The following is a 26,021-nucleotide window of genomic DNA, read 5'->3' as shown; positions in this document are numbered from 1 at the left end:
CAAAATTTCCTACAACGTATCAGAATGCAAAGTATTTTAAATTAAATTAAAGGATCTTACGGCACACAAAAGTATGAGCATAGGCATCCTCTTGTTCCTTGGCCATCCCAAAACAATATTGTTCAGTTCTTCGGAAATTAACAATAGGCCAAGAGAGTGTTTTCAAGTTCTCAAATTTCTCAAGATCATGATGCATATTCTAAAAACATATAAGGTATAATCAAATAAATGTAGAACAACACCATTAATTTTTTTTCGCGAAAACGCAAAAGACTTGCGTTTCGATGCATTGATAGAAAAGAAGGTTATATGTACAAGTCCGTGGCCGGACGAACACCACGTCGTACAACTCGACCCAAGAAAGGAAAAACCTAGTCTAGGGGAGCAGAAGACGGACACCCCGGGCTCCCGCGTCCGCCCATTGTCGCACCTCCGCCATGATGTCGCTGAACAGGGTTGTCACCGAAGGCCGCGCGTTGTCAAAGACCACCGCGTTTCAATGCTTCCATATCCACCATGCCGTAAGCATGATAATCGACGAAGTGCCTTTGCGCAACTGGCGAGGGGCGGTCCGCACCACCAGCGACCACCACTCCGCGAAGTCGCCCTCAGCCGTGGGAGGGCCTGAAGTGGATCGGATCCACGACATCACCTCAAACCAAACCATCCTGGAGAACGAGCAGCATGTGAGAAGATGGCGCATGGTCTCCATGGACTGGTCACAGAGCGGGCAGTTGGGGGTTGATAACCCACAAGTATAGGGGATCGCGACAGTCTTTGAGGAAGTAAAACCCAAATTTATTGATTCGACACAAGGGAAGGTAAAGAATACTTATAAGCCTTAACAACTGAGTTGTCAATTCAGCTGCACCTGGAAAAGCACTAGTAACAGGGGTGATGTGAAACTAACAATAATATGAGAGCAATAGTAACAGTAACACAACAGCGGTAACAGTAACACAGAGGCAATGGCACCAGAAAATAGTTGATACTACTTCCAATGACATGTAGAACGAGTATATGATGATGAGAGATGGACCGGGGTTCCCAGCGATCTACACTAGTGGTAACTCTCCAATAACAGGTAACAAGTGTTGGGTGAACAAATTACAGTTGGGCAATTGATAGGATTGATAAAGCATTAAGAAAGAACATCAATTCATTAATCATGTAGGCATGTTTTCCATATATAGTCGTACGTGCTCGCAATGAGAAACTTGCACAACATCTTTTGTCCTACCAAATTATGGCAGCCGGGCCTCAAGGGAATCTACTGGATATTAAGGTACTCCTTTTAATAGAGCACCGGAGCAAAGCATTAACACTCCGTGAAAACATGTGTCCCTCACATCACCGCCATCCCCTCCGGTTCCGGATAGTGACATGTGCATACAACTTGTAGATACAATCTAAGCAATAAGTATAGAGCTTAAATCTAAGATCATGCCACTCGGGCCCTAGTGACAAGCATTAAGCATAACAAGATTGCAGCAACAATAACTTCACAAACTTTATAGATAGACTAATCATAATGTATCATCCATCGGATCCCAACAAACACAACACCGATTACATCAGATGGATCTCAATCATGTAAGGCAGCTCATGAGACCATTGTATTGAAGTACATGGGATAGAAAGTACCAACTAGCTACTGCTAGAACCCGTAGTCCATGGGGGAACTACTCACGGAGCATGATGGAGGCGGTGGCGTCGATGGAGATGGCTTCCGGGGGCACTTCCCCGTCCCGGCAGGGTGCCGGAACAGAGAGTTCTGTCCCCCGAATTGGAGTTTCGCAATGGCGGCGGCGCCCCTGGAGTCTTTCTGGAGTTTCGTCAATTGGTACTGCGTTTTTAGGTCGAAAGGGGTTATATAGGCGAAGAGGCGGCGCAGGAGGGTCGACAGGGTGGCCTCCCCATAGGGGGCGCGGCCAGGGTGTGGCCCGCGCAGCCCACCCCTCTGGTGGCCCCTGGCTCTCCTCCGACTCTTCTTCGTTGTTCTGGATGCTTCCGGGAAAAATAGGATGTTTGGCGTTGATTTCGTCCAATTCCGAGAATATTGCCCGAACAGCCTTTCTGGAACCAAAAACAGCAGAAAACAGGAACTGGCACTGTGGCATCTTGTTGATAGGTTAGTTCCGGAAAACGCATAAAAACATTATAAAGTGCTAGCAAAACATGTAAGTATTGTCATAAAATAAGCATGGAACATCAGAAATTATGGATACGTTGGAGACGTATCAGCATCCCCAAGCTTAGTTTCTGCTCGTCCCGAGCAGGTAAACGATAAAAAGAATAATTTCTGTAGTGACATGCTACTTACATAACCTTGATCATACTATTACAAAGCATATGAAATGAATGAAGTGACTCAAGGCAATGATCTATAGTTGCTAACAAATAGATAACATATAGCAAAACTTTTCATGAAGAGTACTTTCAAGGCAAGCATCAAAAGTCTTGCACAAGAGTTAACTCATAAAGCAATAAATTCAAAGTAAAGGCATCGAAGCAACACAAAGGAAGATGTAAGTTTCAGCAGTCGCTTTCAACTTTCAACATGCATATCTCATGGATAATTGTCAACATAAAGTAATATGATGAATGCAAATAAGCAAGTATGTAAGAATCAATGCACAGTTGACACAAGTGTTTGCTTCTAAGGTGGAAGGAAATAGGTAAACTGACTCAACATAAAGTAAAAGAATGGCCCTTCGCAGAGGGAAGCATTGATTGCTATATTTTTGCTAGAGCTTTGGTTTTGAAAACATAAAGAGAGCATAAAAAGTAAAATTTTGAGAGGTGTTTGTTGTTGTCAACGAATGGTAGTGGGCACTCTGACCCCCTTGCCAGACAAACCTTCAAAGAGCGGCTCCCATTTTATTTTTATTTTTGTGTGGCACTCCTTCCAACCTTTCTTTCACAAACCATGGCTAACCGAATCCTCGGGTGCCTGCCAACAATCTCATACCATGAAGGAGTGCCTTTTTATTTTTAGTTTTATTATGAAGACACTCCTCCCAACCTTTGCTTACACAAGCCATGGCTAACCGAATCCTTCGGGTGTCGTCCAACAATCACATACCATGGAGGAGTGTCTATTTAAGTTAATTAATTTGGGACTGGGAATCCCATTGCCAGCTCTTTTTGCAAAATTATTGGATAAGCGGATGTGCCACTAGTCCATTGGTGAAAGTTGCCCAACAAGATTGAAAGATAAACACCACATACTTCCTCATGAGCTATAAAACATTGACACAAATCAGAGGTAATAAATTTTGAATTGTTTAAAGGTAGCACTCAAGCAATTTACTTTGGAATGGCGGAGAAATGCCATGTAGTAGGTAGGTATGGTGGACACAAATGGCGTAGGTTTTGGCTCAAGGATTTTGGATGCATGAGAAGTATTCCCTCTCGATACAAGGCTTAGGCTAGCAAGGCTATTTGAAGCAAACACAAGTATGAACCGGTACAGAAAACTTACATAAGAACATATTGCAAGCATTATAGTACTCTATACTGTCTTCCTTGTTGCTCAAACACTTTTACCAGAAAATATCTAGACCTTAAGAGAGACCAATCATGCAAACCAATTATAACAAGCTCTACAGTAGTTCTCCACTAATAGGTTTAAACTACATGAAAAAACTTAATCATGATCTACTTGAGAGCTCAAAACAATTGCCAAGTGTCAAATTATCCAAGACATTATGAGGCATTTTCTGTTTCCAACCAAATAATAATAAGTATTGTAGCTTCCAACTTTTATCATTGAACATTAAAAGTAAAACGAAGAACAAGTGTTCATATGAAAAAGCGGAGCGTGTCTCTCTCCCAAAAAAGGATTGCTAGGATCCGAATTTATTCAAACATAAACAAAACGAAAATAAACACACAGACGCTCCAAGTAAAGCACATAAGATGTGACCGAATAAAAATATAGTTTCAATTGAAGAAACCTGATAAGTTGATGAAGAAGGGGATGCCTTGGGCATCCCCAAGCTTAGTCGCTTGAGTCTTCTTGAAATATGCAGGGATGAACCATGGGGGCATCCCCAAGCTTAGACTTTTCACTCTTCTTGATCATATATCATCCTCCTCTCTTGACCCTTGAAAACTTCCTTCACACCAAACTTCTCATAAACTTCATTAGAGGGGTTAGTACTCAAAAAAACTCGAATCCACCTTGGTCCTGTAGTGACACATTGCAAGAACTCAATAAAACATTAGCTACAGCTCTCCACGTGTAGAAAGCCTTGCTTAAAGTTCACAAGAGACAATGCAAAAAAACAGAGACAGAATCTGCTAAAACAGAACAGCCAGTAAAGACGAATTTTAAAGAAATAATTCCGTTGCTCAAATCAGAAAACTCAAAACTAATGAAAGTTGCGTACATATCTGAGAAACACGCACGTAAATTGGCATATTTTTCTGAGTTACCTACAGAGAAAACAGCCCAGATTCGTGACAGATAGAAATCTGTTTCTGCGCAGAAATCCAAATCTAGTATCAACCTTCGATTAGAGGCTTCACTTGGCACAACATTGCAACAAAATAAAGATAAGGAGAGGTTGCTACAGTAGTAACAACTTCCAAAACACAACAAAACAGTAGCAAAATAAACACATGGGTTATCTCCCAAGAAGTTCTTTCTTTATAGCCATTAAGATGGGCTCAGCAGTTTTAATGATGCACTCGCAAGAAATAAGAGTTGAAGCAAAAGAGAGCATTAAAAAGCAAATTCAAAACACATTTAAGCCTAACATGCTTCCTATGCAAAGGAATCTTGTAAATAAACAAGTTCATGAAAAGCAAAGTAACAAGCATAGGAAGATAGAACAAGTGTAATTTCAAGATCTTCAGCATATAGAGAGGTGTTTTAGTACCATGCAAATTTCTACAACCATATTTTCCTCTCTCATAATAATTTTCAGTAGCTTCATGAATAAACTCAACAATATAACTATCACATGCAGCATACTTTTCATGATCCACAAACATATAATTTTTATCAAGCTCAAAAATAGTGGAATTAAAACTTTCAAACTCACTTTTATCAATAATATGACAAGATGATTGATCAATCTCAAGAGATATGGGACACATAGATAAAGTCAAGAACTCTCCAATCCCATTTTCATTAGTAGTACAATTAATATTATCAAGTAACATAGGACCATCATCTAAAGATTTATCATAAACATTTGCTAAGCAAAATTCTTTAGTATCATGCATTTCGACGTGAGGCACAAACAAAGCATTATCATAAGATTTTTCAAAGTAGCATGGATTATCATAAACAACAGTAGCATAATTATTCTCACAAGTATTACTCATAGGGAATATTTCAAGAGAATCCACAGGAACATAACATTAAACCTCTTTTGGTAAGCATGGAGGACAATCAAATAGTGTAAGAGATAAAGAGTTACTCTCATTAGAAGGTTGGCATGGGTAGCTAATCCATTCTTCCTCCTTTTGTTCATCACTCTCCTCTTCTTTTTCATCCAATGAGCTGTCAGGTTCATCAATTTCCTCCTCTTTTTCATCCAATGCGCTTTCAGGTTCATCAGTTTCTTCTTCCACAGGTTCCTGCAAATTGTGAGTGCATTCTTATGCATTAATGAGTCTCTCTTTATAATCAATGATATAAGGATTATCACTGTAACTTTCATTGAAAAAATTAAGGATAGAAGAGACATAATCTTTAAGGTCCTTACAAACAGCACAAGTTTCATAATTCTTAACCATGAAGGATTCTATCTCAGAGGCTCCCATAAATAAGACAAATTGTTCTACCTCTTCGAACCCATAATGAATATAGCAATTCCGATTATAGTTCTTAATTAAAAATTCCTCACTAAAGTCACATTGAAATTTAAGATGTTTAGTATCCTGCTGAGAGCAACAGTTTATATCATGGCGTTTAAGCAAGATTTTAGCAATTGTATTCAATTTTTCTATCATAGCACTCATTATTTTACCAGTTCTTGATTCTCTATAATTATTATAACATTCTATAAGCTCCAAGTAGGTTGTTGGTTCTCCCATAACAGCAGTTTTTAATTTTTAGGTTTTTCAAATTTTTATGGATTTTTGGGTATATGAGGAAAATAAAACAAGACAAAAACAAACTAGACAAAAGTAAACTAAGCAAAATAATACTAGACGGAAATAAACTAAGCACAAATAAACTAAACAAAAGTAAACTAAGCAAAACAAAATAAAACAAAATAAAAACAGAGAGAGAGGTAGAGTGTACTCCCCAGGTGAACTTATGAGTAGAGCTATGCCTCCCCGGCAACAGCGCCAGAAAACAGTCTTGATAACCCACAAGTATAGGGGATCGCGGCAGTCTTCGAGGGAAGTAAAACCCAAATTTATTGATTCGACACAAGGGGAGGTAAAGAATACTTATAAGCCTTAACAACTGAGTTGTCAATTCAGCTGCACCTGGAAAAGCACTAGTAACAGGGGTGATGTGAAAGTAACAATAATATGAGAGCAATAGTAACAGTAACACAGCAGCGGTAACAGTAACACAGAGGCAATGGCACCAGAAAATAGTTGATACTACTTCCAATGACATGTAGAACGAGTATATGATGATGAGAGATGGACCGAGGTTCCCAGCGATCTACACTAGTGGTAACTCTCCAATAACAGGTAACAAGTGTTGGGTGAACAAATTACAGTTGGGCAATTGATAGGATTGATAAAGCATTAAGAAAGAACATCAATTCATTAATCATGTAGGCATGTTTTCCATATATAGTCGTACGTGCTCGCAATGAGAAACTTGCACAACATCTTTTGTCCTACCAGCCGGTGGCAGCCGGGCCTCAAGGGAATCTACTGGATATTAAGGTACTCCTTTTAATAGAGCACCGGAGCAAAGCATTAACACTCCGTGAAAACATGTGTCCCTCACATCACCGCCATCCCCTCCGGTTGTCCCGATTTCTGTCACTTCGGGGCCTTTGGTTCCGGACAGTGACATGTGCATACAACTTGTAGATACAATCTAAGCAATAAGTATAGAGCTTAAATCTAAGATCATGCCACTCGGGCCCTAGTGACAAGCATTAAGCATAACAAGATTGCAGCAACAATAACTTCACAAACTTTATAGATAGACTAATCATAATGTATCATCCATCGGATCCCAACAAACACAACACCGATTACATCAGATGGATCTCAATCATGTAAGGCAGCTCATGAGACCATTGTATTGAAGTACATGGGATAGAGAGTACCGACTAGCTACTGCTAGAACCCGTAGTCCATGGGGGAACTACTCACGGAGCATGATGGAGGCGGTGGCGTCGATGGAGATGGCTTCCGGGGGCACTTCCCCGTCCCGGCAGGGTGCCGGAACAGAGAGTTCTGTCCCCCGAATTGGAGTTTCGCGATGGCGGCGGCGCCCCTGGAGTCTTTCTGGAGTTTCGTCAATTGGTACTGCGTTTTTCACTACTAGGTATAAGCTTATAGCCGCACTTATTACCGCTGGCGAATCAGGTTCAAAGTGGCCGGCGGTAAAAAAAATTAGGTCTGCCTCGTGTTACCGCCGGCGAGTACGCTTGGGGGTCGCCAGGGACAGGTCATTTACCGCCGGCGAAACAGACCAGCAAACGCCGGGGATATGTTGGGCTGAAAGCACCCTAATGGGCCTCACGATTACTGCAGGCGAATTTGGCTGAGGGCGCCAGGGGTATTTCTTGCCTGGACACGAAGCAACGCAATCCAACCCACACGTGGCTCTCCTCGCGTCCAGGCAATTCTTATCCTGCACTTGGACGAAGCGACACTGCCCCATAAAAAAAACTGGCGTGCGCATCTCGACTGCGCATCCTCAGATTTACACCCGACTGCGCCGCATCTCGCCCACCCGAGTCACACCGGCGAGAGGGCTCTCGCCGCCGGCCCCGACGTTGACGCCGCGATTTACATGGCGTACGGGTTGCTGCAGTCGATCCCGCTGGACCCGGGCGACTCGGACGGCGTGGTCCTCCACCGCGTCCTCAGCCACCTCCTCCTCGCCGTCTGCCCCGCCTCGCTCCACCTCTGGTCCGACTCGCCCGCCTCGACCGCTCTCCGGAATCCCTCGCCTCCCACGGCCCCAACGGCCACGCCGTCTGGAGCCTAGACGTCCTGGTCAGCCCACCGCCCGGCCCTCTCTTCCGCCGACTGCTCTCCCCGCGCAACCTATCTCAGGCTCGATCTCAGGCGATGAGCTGGAGAACCTTGATACTAGGGAAGACGCGGCGTTGGCCGGGGGATCCGCCTTGGCTATTCGCGCGCGCAAGAGCCGCCCCGCCGTCCTGCTCCGTTGTTTGCCCGCGCGCGCGTATGCACAGCAGCAACAGCATCGGCCGTCGCCCTGCCATGCACCTGGCTCCCGATCGAAAGCAACAGTACTGTATGCGCCAGGCTCCATAATTATTCTTTTTTTTTAAAATCCTAAATAACATACCACCGGCGAGTTGGGCGAGGCGCCGGTGGTAAAGAGCTTTTCCCCTGGCGGTTACAAAAACGCCGGCGGTAGGACGATACCACCGGCGAGGTCATCACCGGCGAATAGAAACGTGCCGGCGGTAGTAAATTCTATGCGCCGGCGGTAAGGTAATCCCTAGTAGTGCTTAGGTCGAAAGGGGTTATATAGGCGAAGAGGTGGCGCAGGAGGGTCGACAGGGTGGCCTCCCCATAGGGGGGCACGGCCAGGGTGTGGCCCGCGCGGCCCACCCCTCTGGTGGCCCCTGGCTCTCCTCCGACTCTTCTTCGGTGTTCTGGATGCTTCCGGGAAAAATAGGATGTTTGGCGTTGATTTTGTCCAATTCCGAGAATATTGCCCGAACAGCCTTTCTGGAACCAAAAACAGCAGAAAACAGGAACTGGCACTGTGGCATCTTGTTAATAGGTTAGTTCCGGAAAACGCATAAAAACATTATAAAGTGCAAGCAAAACATGTAAGTATTGTCATAAAATAGGCATGGAACATCAGAAATTATGGATACGTTGGAGACGTATCAGGGGTATGCGGCAACCCCCGTCTGGCCAGCCTCTCCCCCGTCCAGCATCTGTCAAGACAAGCCAACCACAGGAAGAATTTCACCCTTGGCGGCACCCAGGATTTCCAGTTCAGCTTCCAGAAGCCTGCGATTATCGCCCCTTGAAAGAGGGCATCATAGCAAGAACTGGAAGAGTACTGGCCATCTGTCGTCCAGCGCCAAATCATCCTATCCGGATCGGCCGAGAGTTGGGTATCCCTGAGCCGACTCCACAGCTGCACATACTGCCATAATGCCAGAGCGCTCGGTGCCCCCACTATATCAGCGATCCACGAGCGGTCCAACAGGGCTTGGCGGACCATGCGTGCCTTTCTCCAGCGCTTCGGTACCAACGCATACACCTTAGGCACCACCTCCATCACGGCTTCGCCATCCAGCCACCTGTCCTCCCAGAAAAGGGCGGATTCCCCATTCCCGATCACCATGGTGGTGGAGACCGTGAAGGCATCTAGCTCCGTCTTCGAGAAGTTCATGTCCAGCCCGCGCCAAGGTCGCAGGGGGTCAGTATGCATCCTCCAGATCCACCTCACCCTTAGGCTGATAGCAGTGCGAGCAAGGTCCAGAATCCCGAGGCCGCCGAGCTGCAGAGGTCGATAGACCCGTGCCCAGCTGACATGGCAGTGGCCCCCATTGGCATCAGCTCTGCCGGCCCAGAGGAAACCCCTCAGGATTTTGTTGACCTGCTTCAGGATGGTTTTGTTGACACCTAACACCATCAGCTGGTGCAGCGGGATAGCTGCTAGGACCGAGCGAATAAGTGTCAGGCGTCCTGCCCTGGGCATCAAAGCCGCCCTCCAGGTGGGAAGTTTGTCGGCAAGCCGGTCCACCAGTGGCTGGAAAGAGGCAGCCGTCAGCCTCCTGATGGACAGTGGTATGCCGAGATACTTCACCGGGAACGGCGCTAGCTGACAACCCATGAGCTCAGCAGCACCAGATGCTTCCTCGTCCGAGCACCCGATCGGGGATACCGAGCACTTGGCGAAATTGGTATGCAGCCCTAATGCCATCCCAAAGAGCTCCAGGATACCGCGAACAGCTCGCAGTTCCATCTCATCTGGATGACAGAAGATCACCACATCGTCCGCATAGAAGGAGATCGATGTTAGTAAGTCCCGTCTAGCAAGGCGCCTCAAGACCCCCAGCTCAATGGCTTTCGCCAAGATCTTGTTGAGCGAGTTCATCACCAGCACAAACAGCGATGGTGATAGGGGGTCTCCCACCCGAGGTCAGGGATGGCTCTCTCTCCCACCCACCCACCAAGCCTTAGGTCTCTTCTTCGCCGGCGATCTTCCAGGACAGTGGTGATCCTAGGTTTCTGATCCAATCATCTTCACCAGCGTCGTCTCCTTGCCAAGATGATATCCATGTCTCCTTCCCCCCTCCTCTTGGCCGTTGGAAAGTTTCTTTCGAAGCACTTGATGGTGTTGGTAAGAACAAAGCTGCACAAGGGTTCCTCTTACTTTGGCCTAAGAATTGGTTAGCTTTGGTCAATCACAAAGATGCACCAATTGTTGGAAAGCACTTGTCAAATGGGGAGGTTTTTTACTCTGGTTCTTTTGTGAGGTTCCCCTCCCACATGGTTTTTGTTCAAGCTTGTTTGGTTTCTCCACCTGGGTTTTCCTCCTTCCCTGAAGCTCCTCCGATAAGGTGGCGTGTCACTTATGCTCCCTTAGTTTCTTCCTCTGTGAGTTCTGATTCAAAGCCTGCTTTTGCCAAATCCGCCTTTCTCATCCTCAAGCCACATGCTCAAAGGCTCGTGTTGCTAGACTCCAAGGAGCAAGTGATTGATGCAAGGTTCTTGCTTATCAATGAGAAAATTCGTACTGGTATTATCTTGGACCTTAAAATTTGTACGGTTCTTGTGGGGGAGAGGATTATCACTGATTCTATAGAGCAAGGCATCAGCATGATCAATGAAGGGCCAGTTGATAATGTGAGAACAGAATCACCTTTGGTTAGTCCATGCAGTGGCATTTGTCTGGATTTTTCTATTGGTAAAAGCTTTGAGGACAATTGCATGAAAAATTTTGGTCTTCCTATCGTGAGAAACAAGAGTTATTCAAGAAGAGGGTTTATTTTAGTGGCTTCTTTTGGAAGAGCAAGGTTCAAGCTTGTTGTTCATACTGTTGCAATTGCCCTTCAAGCCTGTTTTGGAGGTCATGCTGCTCTCTTTGATGTCAGATTCTTAAGGGATAGATCTTTCAGCTTTTCAATAAATTCAAGTGCTATTGGGTTTGAAATCTATAATGTGTGCAAATTCTCTAACACGGATTTCGAGTTCTTTGTTAGCCTTTGGGGCAATGGAGGTCCTAATTGGATATATGAGGAAAAGAAATTTTATCGAGAGCAAGATCAAGAATGGACTTTGGTAGAGAAGAAAAATGTGTCAAGAGCTTCTGTTTTCCAACGGCTAGATTTTCCTTCAACTGCTCCTCCTGTCCGACAAGGCTCTGCTGTTTCCAGAGGTAATGACATAGTTAATGTCTTTGATACAAATGGTGTTAATGAGCGTGATCCTAGGGAATTTATTACTCCTTTGAACAATTTGAATGGCTCTGTTCTTGGGCACGGTAATAGCTCTTATTTGGTCGGTAAGGTGGCGTCGTTGCCGGGCCTCTTACCGTTTTTTCAATTCCCGTCTTTCCCGCAGCTAAAGTGGCCTGATGATTCTTTCCTAGTTTGGTTCAAAGCCCATGGGCCTGCCACGCAGTTAGAGGAAGTTTCCTCTTTTAGGGAATTTTCTTTTTTCCCTTCTCCGACAGTGCACAGTGTAGCTGCCTTCTCGTCTTCTTCGCCCGTGTCTCTCTCCCCAGAAAACCCTGGTCTCGTGGAGGAAATTCATCCACTGCCGCTCCCTCCGCCACCTTTGCTGCCCATGGCCAATATACCCATAGATCCTCCTTTGAACAATTTGAATGGCTCTGTTCTTGGGCACGGTAATAGCTCTTATTTGGTCGGTAAGGTGGCGTCGTTGCCGGGCCTCTTACCATTTTTTCAATTCCCGTCTTTCCCGCAGCTAAAGTGGCCTGATGATTCTTTCCTAGTTTGGTTCAAAGCCCATGGGCCTGCCACGCAGTTAGAGGAAGTTTCCTCTTTTAGGGAATTTTCTTTTTTCCCTTCTCCGACAGTGCACAGTGTAGCTGCCTTCTCGTCTTCTTCGCCCCTGTCTCTCTCCCCAGAAAACCCTGGTCTCGTGGAGGAAATTCATCCACCGCCGCTCCCTCCGCCACCTTTGCTGCCCATGGCCAATATACCCATAGATCCTCGTCAGTTTGTGCCTCCTGGGTTCCAGATTTTGCACATTCCAGGGCGTGTTGGAGTGAAGCGGGTGGTAGTTCCGAGAAGGCCAAGAAATCATGAACACTATGCGATTGCTACCATTGAACCAGTTCCTCCAGGTCAGATTCCTTTCGTAAACATCAATGAGGTGCTATCTGAGTTCCTCACAGAGCAAGAGAATGTTGGGTTTGTTAGTTTGCAACCATGTCCTTTTGGTGCTGCATATGTTCAGTTCAACAATGTCAGTGACAGAGATAGGCTCATTAGTTCTAGTCCAATTGGTTTTGGTAATGTCCATGTGTCCTTCATTAAGCACAATGAGGGGCCAAACTGGAGTAGGTTCAATTTCAACAGAGATGCTTGGGTTCTGATGGTAGGGCCCCCCATTGATCATATTTGTACTTAAGATATCAATGCTTGTTTTGATGATATTAGCTCTGTGCTGCTTTGGGAAAGGGACCCCACTAACAAGGGTAGACTTTTGGCAAAAGTAAGAGTTTCAGATTTGGAGGATATTCCAAGGAGTGTCAGATTAACTGAAGGAAACAGAGAAGAGGCTGAATCTTGGACTTTTCTAGTGGAGGTTCTACAGCAGAACTTGCTTGGTGGGGCCCACAAGATGAGGACCCACTTCCTGATGTTGGTGTGGACCCACATCCTCTTCCTGACCTGGGTGGTGGCATTCCTCTTCAACAGCCAAATCCTATTCCTGATGTTGATCAGCAGCAGCATGAAGCAGAACAAGAACCTGATGCAGCTGAAGTTGGTTGGGGACATTGGGCAATGGGAAATCATAATCTTCAAGTGGAGCAGCAGTTGGAAGTTGACATTGCTCCTAATCCAGCTTTCCAGGAGCTGTTAGATGCTATTCAAGCTGAGGAGATGGATGTGCTTCCTGGAAATGCTCCAAACAACAGTAGCAGCAACATTACTTTCTCTGTGAACAACCCTGAAGGTGCTCTCTCTAATGATTCTGTGAATAATATGCAGTTGGTTGTGTTTGACCTGCCTGTGGAGGATGAAGTTAATCAGCTGGATGTACCCTTGGGAGATGGTTTAAATAATCTCATCAATGCTTACAAGATGAAGGGGAAAACTTGGATGAAGATGAAATGGATGGTATGGTCCATGACTTGGGAGAGGATCAGTTTATTCCCAACAATCTTAATATGCTGCCTCCTGAAGAAGCTCACATTGTTCTAGGCAGAGTAGAAACTTTTTTCTTCTCTCCTCCTGAAGAAAATAACCTGCATGCTAGGTTCTCTAAGCAAGGCATGGATATTTGGGAGAAATTATTTGCTCCAAACCTTCTTTCAAATGATCCTAAGGGAAATTCCAAGGTGCTTCAAATTCCTGTAAGTTGGTTTAATTTTGTCACCCTCATGCTCATGACCCCAGAGAAATTTGATTGGGCAAAAGAATTCCTTTATTCTCAACTCTGGGAAATTATTCAAGAACCTATATCTGCTGAACCAACTGTTTCTTTCTGCATTCCTGATAAATGTGCTGTGTCCCAGGCTCCCTCTTGCCTTCTGCTAGATTGCACTGATCAAATTTCTCCTCTTGAAGATTCTGGTTTGGGTCTTTTGGTTTCCCCCAAAAGGAAAAGAAGAGAAAGTAAGATACCTCTGGTTGAGTCTGAGGTAAGAAGAAGTCCCAGACTGGTTTTACTAAATGAAGGTTTTAAAAATCATGCCTCTTGCAATAGTAGAAATTGTTTGACTTGCAATGCTTCTCCCCCTATGATTAATCCCAAAGTGGTTAAAAATCTGGCTTCATCTTTCTGTAAGGTTGATGAGAAGGAAGTTGATAAGAGGTTGATGAAGAAAAGCAAGATAGCCACTGGAATAAACAAAGCTCCAGGCCCATCTGCTTCAAGCCTTGGAGGGAATGCAAGCAAGGATAATGTGAAGAAGGCAAAAGAAATTGCCAGGAAGTCACAAGGTTCAGACAAAGAGAAGAAAGATGGAGCTGCTGGTGGGGCTGCTGAGAGGGCCAAAAAAAGGCCTAGCAAATAGATGTTCCTTATGTATCACAATTCAAGAGCTTTTGGTGTTGGAGGGGTTGGAACCTTAGTCATGATGGTTTGCAATTGGCATGTGACTTGTAATAAGATTATGCTTTTGTACCTGACATGTTCATCACCTGTCTTGCCTGTCTGGGTTGTTTGCAAGAATTGGATGTTCATCACTTATTCCTTTCCTTGCTTTGTGTTTATTATCAAATCATATGCCCTGTGCTGTCTGCTAGAGCAATGGTTGTTTCTAGCATCACATAAAAGATACATCTGGTTTCCCAATGAATAGACAAAGAAAATGGAAAATTATGAACTAGAATTTGAGGGGTATTAACTCTGAGAAAAAATGGTTAGCCCTCTACAACAAAATAGAAGAATCTGGGTGTGATATTATTTGCTTACAAGAAACAAAGAGGGAGAGCTTTGATTTGGAGTATTTGAGGAAATTTTGCCAAAGAAAATTTGATAAATTTGAATTTGTGCCTTCAATTGGAGCATCAGGTGGCATTATTATTATTTGGAATGGCTCAGCCTTTAATGGTGAACTTGCTTTCTCCAATGAATTTTCACTTTCAGTTAAATTCACTTGCAACTTATCAGATGCTTCCTGGATCCTAACAAACATTTATGGACCTTGCCAACATGATAGAAGAGCTGGTTTTATTGATTGGTTTGCAAATATTGACATGCCTGATGACTCTGATTGGATTATTATGGGATACTTCAATCTCATTAGGAAACCCTCTGATAGAAACAATCCTGGTGGCAATGTGAATGATATGCTGAGTTTCAATGAAGCAATTAGCAATTCGGGTCTTATTGAAGTCCCTTTAAAGGGCAAGAAATTCACCTGGAGTAACATGCAGCATGATCCTCTCCTTGAAAGATTAGACTGGATTTTTACCTCAGCTTCTTGGACAAGTTCTTTTCCATTTACCTTTGCTCATGATTTGACAAAACCAACCTCAGATCATGTACCTTGTGTAGTCACCATTGGAACAAATATTCCCAGATCAAATATTTTTAGGTTTGAAAATCACTGGTTGCAGCACAGTCAATTTAAGGACATAGTACAGAATGCATGGAACATTCCAGTGAGATTTAGTGACAGTGCCAAGATGATTAATGCCAAATACAAGAATTTGAGAAGAGCTTTGAAATTATGGGCAAAAAATCTTCCTTGTTTAAAGAATCTTATTGACAAAGTTCACTCAGTAATTGGTCTTCTGGATACTATGGAGGAGTTCAGGACTTTATCCTTGGAAGAGTGGAATCTCAGAGATATTTTAAAATCCCATGTGATCACTTTACTTCAAAATGAAAAATCCTATTGGAAACAAAGAGGGAAGATAAAATGGGTGAAGTTAGGGGATGCTAATACAAAATTCTTTCATACCAAGGCCACTATTAGCTATAGAAAGAATTACATTGCTTCCTTGAGAAATGAGCAAAATGTTGACATATCTGATCATGAGAGTAAAGCTGAAATTGTCTGGAATGCTTTCAAAGAAAGAATGGGTAAATCTGATGATCCAAATATGCATTTTAATTTGCAGGACATATATGACAATCCAATGAGCAGTGAGATGAAAGAAGAATTGGAAGTTCCTTTCTCGGATGAATAGATTGATAGAGTCATCAAGAGCTTGCCAAATGATAAGTCTCCAGGTCCAGATGGATTTAATAATGATTTTATCAAAAATTGTTGGGATATTATTGGAGCTGATGTCAAAAAAGTAATCAAGGATTTCTATGATGGGAACATTTCTTTGGAAAGCATTAATTCTTCCTTCATCACACTCATTCCAAAGATTGACACTCCTCTGCTTCCTGGGGACTTCAGACCAATTTCTCTCCTCAACAGTACTCTCAAGATTGTGACTAAATTATTGGCCAATAGATTAAAGAAGATTATCCTAAAGCTGGTACACAAGAATCAATATGGTTTCCTCAAAAAAAGATCAATTCAAGACTGCCTAGGGTGGGCTTTTGAATATTTGTTCCAATGCCACAAATCACAGGAAGAAATTATACTTCTGAAATTGGACTTTGAAAAGGCCTTTGATAGAATTGAACACAAATCCATTCTGAGAATTCTAAGAGCTAAAGGCTTTGGTGAAAAATGGATAAAATGGATTGAAATCATACTGTCATCTGGAACTTCTTCTGTTTTACTAAATGGTGTTCCTGGGAAAAAGTTCTACTGTAAAAGAGGAGTTAGGCAGGGGGATCCTTTATCTCCTCTTCTTTTTGTCTTGGCTGCAGACCTTTTGCAATCTATTCTCAACAAGGCAATGGATCAGAACTTAATTTTAAAACCAATCCCCTGTGCTTGTGATGATTTTCCTGTGATCCAATATGCAGATGATACTCTGATTATTTTAAAAGCTGATGCAATGCAATTGGTTAGTCTCAAAGCTCTTTTACACACATTTGCTGAATCCACTGGTTTGAAGGTGAACTACCATAAATCCAATATGATTCCAATCAATATGGACAGTGAAAAGCTGAATCATTTTGCTGCCACAATAAACTGTAGAACTGGAACCTTTCCTTTTACTTATCTTGGATTACCATTGTGCATTATCAAGCCTTCTATGGAGCATTTCATACCTATAATTCAAAGGGTCCAATCAAGATTGGGTGGCATTGCTGATTTTCTAAATTATGGTGGAAAGCTGCAGTTGGTAAAATCAGTTCTTTCATCTCTACCAATTTTCTTTATGTGCTGTTTTGATGTGCCCATAACTGTAAAAGCTCAAGTGGTCAAATACATGAGACACTGCCTTTGGAGAAAGAAAAATGGAGATGTCCAAGCAAGGGGATCAGCTCTCATTTCATGGAAAAAAGTCACAAGACCCAAAAATCAAGGTGGATTAGGAGTGTTAGATCTGGACACTCAAAACAGAGCACTTCTGTTAAAAAATTTGGACAAGTTCTATAACAATCATGATATTCCTTGGGTCAAGTTAGTGAAAGGAGCTTATTATAACAATGGTAGTCTTCCAGGAGGTTCAGTGGAGGGATCTTTCTGGTGGAAAACTCACTTGAAACTTGTTGATACTTTTAAAGGTTTGGCAAAATGCAATTTAGGTAATGGGAAATCAAGCTTATTCTGGCAAGACAATTGGGATGACAACTGCCTGATGCACAGTATGCCTCATCTGATCACTTATGCAAGGAATCATTTGGTAACTGTCAGGGAAGTTCTGGACACTGAATTCTTAGAAGATCTTTTTCACCTACCTCTTTCACAGCAGGCTTATTCTGAATTTCTACAAATGGAAATGATCTGTCAGATTGCTAGAGAAAAAATAAGTGATGTTGAATCTGATAAATGGAGCTATATATGGGGAAGTAATACTTTCTCTGTACACAGAGCTTATAATTCTTTAATTGGATATCAAGAGGCACAGCCACATTTTGGATGGATATGGAAATCATCTTGTCAACCAAAACACAAATTCTTCTTTTGGCTTCTTCTACATGATAGGCTCAATACCAGGAACTTGTTAAAAAGGAAAATATGACTCTATCTTCTTATTATTGTGTCCAAAATCTTTGTCATCAACAAGAGAAAGACATGATTCACTTATTCTGGAATTGCAACTTTGCTCAAGTCTGCTGGAACTACATCTGTCCTCAGAGAAGAAGAGACGGGACAATTTTTCAGGCTTTCTCTGATATAAAGAAAAAACTAAAGTTTCCTTTTGCTATGGAGATTATAATTTTAGCAGCATGGGGCATTTGGATTTCGAGAAATAATAAAATCTTCAACAATCAGGAGCAAAGTTTTGAAACTTGGAAAGCCATCTTTCTTCAAGAAGCAAAGATGCTCACTTACAGAATGAAGAAGAAGCATGCAGAATCTTTTAAGGAATGGCTACAATCTCAGATCTAGATCTAGATCTTTTATTCTTTTTTTGTTTTCTTTCTAGAGGATCTCCCTCTACCTTGTACTTTTATAAACTATAATTAATATAAAAATTGCAGTGGGTTCTCCCACTGTTTCACCTTCAAAAAAATAGGGGGTCTCCCTGTCTCAGACCCCTCCGATGCCAGATGGGGGGCCTGGCTCGCCATTGAGCAACACCCTAGTACTCGCAGTGGACAGGAGGATGGAAACCAACTCGCGAAACCTCAGGCCAAACCCAAGTTTGCGCAGGACCTCCAGAAGGAAGCCCCACGAAACCGAGTCGAAGGCGCGAGCAATATCCAGCTTGAGCATCACCCTCGGCAGCTTCTCCCGATGGAGGAATCTAGCTGTCTGCTGGACCAACATAAAGTTGTCGTGGATGCAACGTCTGCGAATGAACGCGCACTGGTTGCGATCCACCAGCGACTCCATCCTGGGGGCCAGACGGGAAGCCAACGTCTTCGCCACCAACTTGGCGAAGATGTGGATGAGGCTAATCGGCCGGTAGTCACCCAAAGCTGCCGCATCAGGGCGCTTAGGCAGCAGGGTTAGAAGGGCCTGGTTAAGGCCCTGGAACCCGCGCTCGCACATCGTGTACATCTTGTCGAAGGCAGCCATGAAATCACCCTTGACCACACTCCAGCATTTCTGCAGGAACTCAGCCATGAAGCCGTCCGGACCTGGCGCCTTGCCCGCCGGCAGTCGCCGAACCACCTCCCAAACCTCGTCCTCGGTGAATGCAACCTCGAGCTCGAATAGGTCTTCTGGGTGAGATTCCAGGAAATCTAAGTCCAGCGAGTACAACCTGTCAACCGAGGTGCCCAGCATGCCCTCAAAATGTGAGAAAGCCGCTTCGGCCATGGCTGCATGGTCGGAGATGACCGCGCCATCAACCTGCAGGCTGTGTATCACATTCTTCTGGCGCCTGTACGCAACATGTTGGTGGAAGAAGGCCGTGTTTGCGTCCCCCTCCTTGAGCCAGGCAATCTTAGCCCGTTGCCGAGCCATAGTGCGCTCAAGGGACGCTAGGCCCAGGTAGGCATGTTTGAGGTGGGCCCTGAGTCGACGTTCATCCGGAGACAAGCGTCGTGATTCCATGGCAACGTCAAGCCTCATCACAACCTCCCGCGCTATCATCAGCTGCAGTTTGACACACCCCACCTTCTTATCGCTCTAGCTCAGCAGGCAGCGTGCCGTGCGCTTTAGCTTGGCGGTGAGTCGCCGAAAGGGGTCTGGGTCCCCTTCGATAACATCCCAGGCATTTCGCACAGCCTCGTCGAACCCGTCGAGCTTCAACCAGAAGCGCTCAAACTGAAAGCGCTTACGCCCTGTGGACTTAGTGGTGCAATCTAGAAGGAGCGGGCAGTGATCAGCCACCACCGTTGCCAGACAGCGCAACATGCAGCTGGAATGGAGCTCCTCCCAGTCAACCGTGACGAACACCCGATCAAGCCGGACGAGGGTAGGAGTCTCCCTCTCGTTGGACCAGGTGTAACGCCGCCCGTGTAGGTAGATCTCTTTGAGCTCGCAACCATTCAAGAAGCTCCTGAATCTTCCCATCATCTTGCGGTTGAGGTTACCGTTGTTCTTGTCCTCGTCGCAGTAAATCAGGTTGAAGTCTCCGCAGAGAGCCCAAGGTCCGGGGTGACTTCCGCGGACATCCCGCAACTCAGCCAGAAAGGCGACCTTGTCAGCCTCAGCCTGTGGGCCGTAAACACAGGTCAACCACCACCCAGTGCCACCGCCCACCGGGGAGACCTTGGCTGTGACACTGTTATTGCCATAGTGGGTGCTGTCGAGCTGCACCACCCGGCTAATCCAAGCCACAAGAATCCCACCCCGAGTATCAGACGCCGGCAAGAAGAAATAATCATCAAACTCTGCGCAAAGCGCTTCCATAATGATAGCATGGGTTACAACACCATTAATCATATACACGATCTTTATATATTCTATGAATTAAAATTGCAAATATATCTGCCATGGTATTGAAAACAAATCAAGGGGTAGAGGACCTGTTTGTTCAACACCTTTCTTTAAAATTGAAAGTAAGGACCTATAATATCATTAACATTAATTGTGATGCTTCCCATTTACATAAAAGTTTCCATCAACTACATAGTAGAGAAACCTTTCATGCAATGAGGTTGTTGTAGTAACGGGCACCTAACTTTGTCATGGACCTTTGAATCAATTTTGGAAATTACTCCATCTATTTTTTAATGTGAAGATCATGATAGTGTTGTGCAAAATGATGACCCCTCCAAAATGTAACAACCATAAAAAAAACCATCTTTTTCGAAATGGAGGGAGTATCCCCAGCCTCTGCATCGAAATTAAAGATGCATGCGGCTTCTTTCATTGATAAATTCAACAAAGTCTGATGAAAAACATACATCAAAAAACTCGAAGCCACCACGCAACACATACACACCCGGCAACGAGTGAAGATCATGTCAGCAGGGCCTTATTCTTTGTAAAATGATGAAAAAACTCCCATCAACTAGGAACAGGGAATGTCGCATACCACAATACACCCTCTATGGAAACCGGAAGCGCTTATCCAGTCTAGTAGATTCTTAAAGAGCACCTCATGCACATGCTACAGAAGCCGTCTACGCCAACAACCGTTGGTCCATTTTCAAGGCCCGGATCTGCATAGCCCCTGCTAGACCTACCGTTGACGCCTTCATGGCGCGAGACAATGCCTCCACACTGCACTTCTCCGCCATCACACGACCTACGCCGAGATATCACTTCGAGAGCAAGGAAGTTAAACATCTTGTCCCAACTTTGGCAAAGAAATGAAAGATCACATTTAGAACACAAATGGATATTTACATGTATTTTTTCCCTGCATACTCACCAAACTTACAGATCTTCTGAATTTCTTGTGTCCCCATGCAAAATGAAATAAACATAAAAAACGAACAATACGAGTAAAACTCTATAGAGGCAAACAACAGGGGGCAGATTAAGTTTAACTATATCGATTAATTTCGAGTTCACGCTTCACGGGCAGATTATCCGACACGATTGACCGAGATCATAAGTTCACAAGTTCGCCGGTGGTCTGAAGAACAATGCCCTGTCCACTGCCTTGAGCAGGCCAGCATCACCGAAGCAGCACTCCTGCTCCTCAAACTTGTCGACGTCATCCACGCTCATATTAAGATCAAAGCAAGGCCCCGTCGACGGCGTGGCGGCGGCTTCGTTTTGACGATGACCAGACGTGCTATCCTCTTGGCGCATCGCATTATTCGTCGGCGGCGGGGAGCAAGCCCTTGACCTCGAGCCGAAGCTCTCGCAGCTGAGAACGACGATGGCGTCACCGAGGGAGACCTCGTCGCCGACGTGGCTCCGCACGACGCCGCTCTCGACAGCCTCTTTGATGCCCATCTGGCATCGCCGGTCGACTTGGTCGACGCCATCCATCAAGATGACGCGGTGCGGATTGTCGCGCACGGCCTCGAAGAGCCTGTCGAGGTAACCCCGGCTTGCCGCCGACCGTGGACGCTTGGCCGCCCGGTGCTGCTCGGTGGAATCCGACCGTGCCGGCGACAACGTGTTGACGTCGATGAAGATAAAACTCCTACGCGAGCCGAAGACGAGGCTCGCGAGCTCCCTGGCCACCCTTGCTTTGCCGTCCGTATCGCCTCCGAGGAAGAGCATCCACGTCTCCTCCTTCGCGCCCCTGCCATCGACGTTGCGTCTTTTCGCCGTGCCCGAGCGGCACCGGAGGACGGTGCTGGCGATCTCGGGCACGATATCCTTCTGCAACGGCACCTCCTTCTCCAGCGCAGCGCAGAGTACCTTGAGGTTCTCGGCACTGAGCTCCTTGAACCTGGAGCGGCACTCCACCTCCACCGAGCTGTTGGAGGCGCTCGAGTCGCGGGACTTGGCCGCAGCGCTCAGAAGCCTGACGCCATCGGCTGCATAGCCGCCGTACTGGGCTCGCCCTGGGTGCTTGGGCCCGTGCGCCTCGGCGACAAGCCATGGCTGGTACAGCTGCTGGCGGTAGTACTGCTCGTGGGAGGAGACAGAGGAGGAAGGCGACAGCACCGTCGAGAAGTTCTTGTTCAGCGTCGTCCTGATGGACGGCGAGCCGCCGCATGTCGAGCTCCAATTCTTGAAATGAGAAGGCTCCTGTGCCAAGTATCCAGTGCAACAATTAAACCCTAGTAGATAATTATCACAGCCATAAAATCAAGCACTAAATTCTTCTCATGCGCGGTTCAGTTATTCAATGACAGATTGACAGATGCTGCGCATGTCTCGTGGTATATTTACCTGATCACGGCAATGCTGGAGCCAGGGAGGGATGCTCGACGACGATGGCACGATGGACCGGTGAAGTTCTTTCACGGGGCCGGCCTCTGTGGCGGTGCGATCGGCGCAGCAGGTGGAGGCAGCCGTCAGCTGACCAGAACCACCTCCGTCCAAAAGCGACAGGCAAGCAGGCAACGTCGATCCGTTTCCACTTACGTCGCACTCGGCTTTCATCGACCGGCGATGATTGAGCGCGACTTCACTGCAAGACATGAAAATCGTACTGTAATAAGATTCATCCGCCACAACGTACCCAATATCTGTCATGCATGCATGCCAGAACCGCACAGGCCTAATTATTCTGTTGCAATTTGGAACTAGCCATATACTTGCATGGAGCTACGCATTTTTCGGATCGCACATGATAAAGGATTTGTTAATTCTCGGCTAGCTCATAATTTACTTAGTACTCAGTCAAGTTTTTTTTTTTTTTTTGCAGGGAAAGAGAGATCTATTAAATGATAGGAGGATTACAATCAAGTTCAATGGCTTGGGAAACCACCAGTGGTAAATCCACAAACCAAATCGCAGCTCTCTGATCAACCCTACCTATCTTAGCCAGCTCATCATGACTAACCCTATTAGCATCGCGGCTAATTTTGATTACACTTATGTCTCCCTCCTGTTATATAATTGCAAATGGGAAAGTAGAGAAACCTTTCACTGAAAGAGGTTCATTGAAAGTTAATTATATATCTAACTTAGTGCTCAACCAAGTCATATAATTGCAAATGAGATTTTTTCAATTGCAAATAGAGTTGCAGCCGAAAAAAATGTTCTGAGAATTAAATGATAACGAAAATCTGTGATTCTGCTATTAAGCAGGCAACATTACAAACTAAATGTACGTGTACAATTTATACTTGAAGTTAACACAAGTTTGATTTTTGATATATATATATGCGGGTTTGCGGGATGTCCGCTTTGCAAACCTACCTACGTGTAGGAAACAATGACGCAAACTGAAGAGAGAACGTTAAGATATGTGGTGGTCTATATACGCGTGTAGCTTCTCTGTGTAAATCATGTAGTAATGAGGAAATGGCCTAACTAGTGTGAATACGTATCAGCTATGAACAAAACAGTATTGCCTCAATTATATGGGCGTCCAAGCACAAGCATACATTATTGATTTTTACCTGTCGACGTCGACGCAGTTGAGGCTGAGCGCGAGACTGCCGGCGGGGACGGCGAGCGTGTGGATCCCCCAGAGACCCTCGAGCGACGGGTGCCCGGTTCTGCACCTCATGTAGGCCTGGTACGTCCCGTAGCCGACCAATCGGACGCCGTCGCCGTGGCACGCTAGGGCGCGCACCTCGGCCACGGCGTGCTCCACGCCGCAGTAGTAGTAGCAGCCTGACGCCAACCTCCTCCCCGCCTCCATGCGCCCGACCCAGAACTCGGCTGCCCACATGAGATCCTCCACGACTAGAACGACAGCACCGCCTGCCGCCTTGACGACGCACTGCAGCTCGGCGAGCCGCCGCTCCGCCTCGACCCTCGGCAAGTCCCGGAACATGGACATCTTGAGGCTGACTACCTGCGCGCCCCGCATGGCTTCCTGCCTCGCTTCGCCGCGTTTGATCTTGTCCACGGCAGTTCGTGCCGCTGCCTCGGCCGCGGACGCGGACTCCGCGACGACCATGACCCGCCTCTTGCTCTGGGTGGCAAGGCAGTCGAGGATGGCCGCGACGTCCTCCTCTCGCACTTGATCAAGAGGCAGCTTTCGAGCTTTGGCTTCTTGATGTGGTGGCATTGGTAAGCTGCTAGCAGCTGCGCTAGGTTTAGGGTTTCGGCCATGCGCATCAGCGGCAGGGGCGATGGTGCAAGGATTGTTCCCTTCCATGGACGAGACGGCCTGCTCGACGTTGGCCTTGACATGAGGGCTGGAGAAGCCGGCCTCGCGCATGACGCGGCTGACGCTGGGGTCGTCGAGGATGGAGATGACGAGCTGCTCGAGCTCGATCTTGACGGCGAGCACCGGCTGCTGCTGCTGGGTCTCAACGGAGCCCCGCCGCTGGTGCGCCTGCGCGCGCTTGAATGCGGCGACGAGCGCATTGGAGAGGGACGGCGGGTAGTAGCCCTGACCGTGGTGCTGGTGGCCGAAAAGCGGCGAGGCCCCGGCGGAGGCTGGAAGGCGGTTGAGGGCCACGTTGAAGCAGAGCTCGAGGGCCTTGCACTGCAGCGGGTGCGAGTGCGACCGGAGACACGCCGCGCGGAGGAGCCCCGACGGCGGCGGCGCCTGTAGCATCGCGCTCGCCACGTGCAGCGGCGTCACTTGCCCATTCCCGCGGCGCCGAGCCAGGCTCACCGCCTGCTTCACCATTACTGCCGCATCCGCCGTCAGCGTCTGCTGCACCGTGCAACCCCCAGCTCTCATCTCAAAGAATTATTGATCTTACTAGTTCCTGGCTAGGCTTCTGTGTACCCACGCTCACAGACTAGTTTCTTGGTGTGTGAAATTGCCTTGTTGATTAGCTAGGTGCAAGGGAGACAGAGTAGATCATAAGGTAAGAGGGGGCCATATGTAGTGGGGTGTCTGGTCCTTCCATGCTGCTAGCTGCTTTATAGTATGATCAAGTTTGGATGGATTGTTTTGATGTTTGGGCTTGTGCTTTTCTTGTTGAGGAGGGCTGATTTGTTGTTAGTACTACTATTTGCGATTTTTTTTGTGTGTGTGCTGAGATGAGAGAGAGAGGTTTCTCTGGTTCAAACTGGATTTTGTGGTGTCCAAAAGTGGATTGCATGTGACAAAGCTACTTCAGCTTTCTCTCCACCTCTACCTTCTCTCTGTCTACAAGGCTGTTGCAGGCCTGTAGCTATCCTGGTAGCTCAGTCAGGTAGCAGCACCTAGGATTGTTGGTTTGTTTCTTGTGTCATGCATTTGTGTGTAACTGTGACCAGCTGCATGCACGCCTGCTAACATCAGCCTCTATAATTAAATTATAAAAAAATGCTGAAACATATTACTTCCGGTTTCTACATGTAAGGCTTGTAAAAAACTAATTTAGCTTCCTAAAAAAACTTATATTTCAAAACGGAGATAGTACTAGCTGAACTAAATAAAATGCATCAAAGTGAGTAAACATCCTCCTGGATTTTACAACTACCCTCATCTAGAAAAATCAGAGGTGTCTCTATCAGTGATCAGTTAATCGATCATTGGTGCAGCAGGACTACTCGGTGTTCATCCAAGTGAGCTTGTGCATCTTATCTACTGCTTAGAGCATCTCCATCGCATCCTCTGTAATAATACGTTAAGAGTATATACTAGACTTTTCTCTATTAAACGAAATGCTTAGCCTAATAAAAAGGCCAAGGTAACTAAATCTCCCATTGTTTCCAAATGAATGGCATGTTTAAGAATCGCAGAGGTCTGAAAGACTTGGCTAAACACTTACATATTGTC

At 45.7% G+C, this 26,021-nt stretch overlaps 2 protein-coding genes across 2 annotated transcripts; both read right to left on the bottom strand.

The window, feature by feature from the left end:
- Window positions 1-19,456: 19,456 nt before the first annotated feature.
- Window positions 19,457-20,182, bottom strand: LOC139832495 (uncharacterized). Its single transcript, XM_071822269.1, has one exon. The coding sequence runs from the start codon at window positions 20,180-20,182 to the stop codon at window positions 19,457-19,459; it is 726 nt and encodes a 241-aa protein (XP_071678370.1).
- A 1,023-nt stretch (window positions 20,183-21,205) lies between these two features.
- Window positions 21,206-25,176, bottom strand: LOC127334588 (protein SMAX1-LIKE 3). The gene is made up of 3 exons (XM_051361080.2): window positions 23,752-25,176; window positions 22,574-22,814; window positions 21,206-22,429 (listed from the first exon to the last, which is right to left on the bottom strand). The coding sequence occupies exons 1-3, from the start codon at window positions 24,990-24,992 to the stop codon at window positions 21,338-21,340; spliced, it is 2,574 nt and encodes an 857-aa protein (XP_051217040.1). The 5' UTR covers window positions 24,993-25,176; the 3' UTR covers window positions 21,206-21,337.
- Window positions 25,177-26,021: the final 845 nt, after the last annotated feature.

This window comes from Lolium perenne, chromosome 6, assembly GCF_019359855.2.
Source record: "Lolium perenne isolate Kyuss_39 chromosome 6, Kyuss_2.0, whole genome shotgun sequence".
Classification (NCBI taxonomy): Eukaryota; Viridiplantae; Streptophyta; class Magnoliopsida; order Poales; family Poaceae; genus Lolium; species Lolium perenne.
This window is presented reverse-complemented; position numbering and strand designations above follow the sequence as displayed.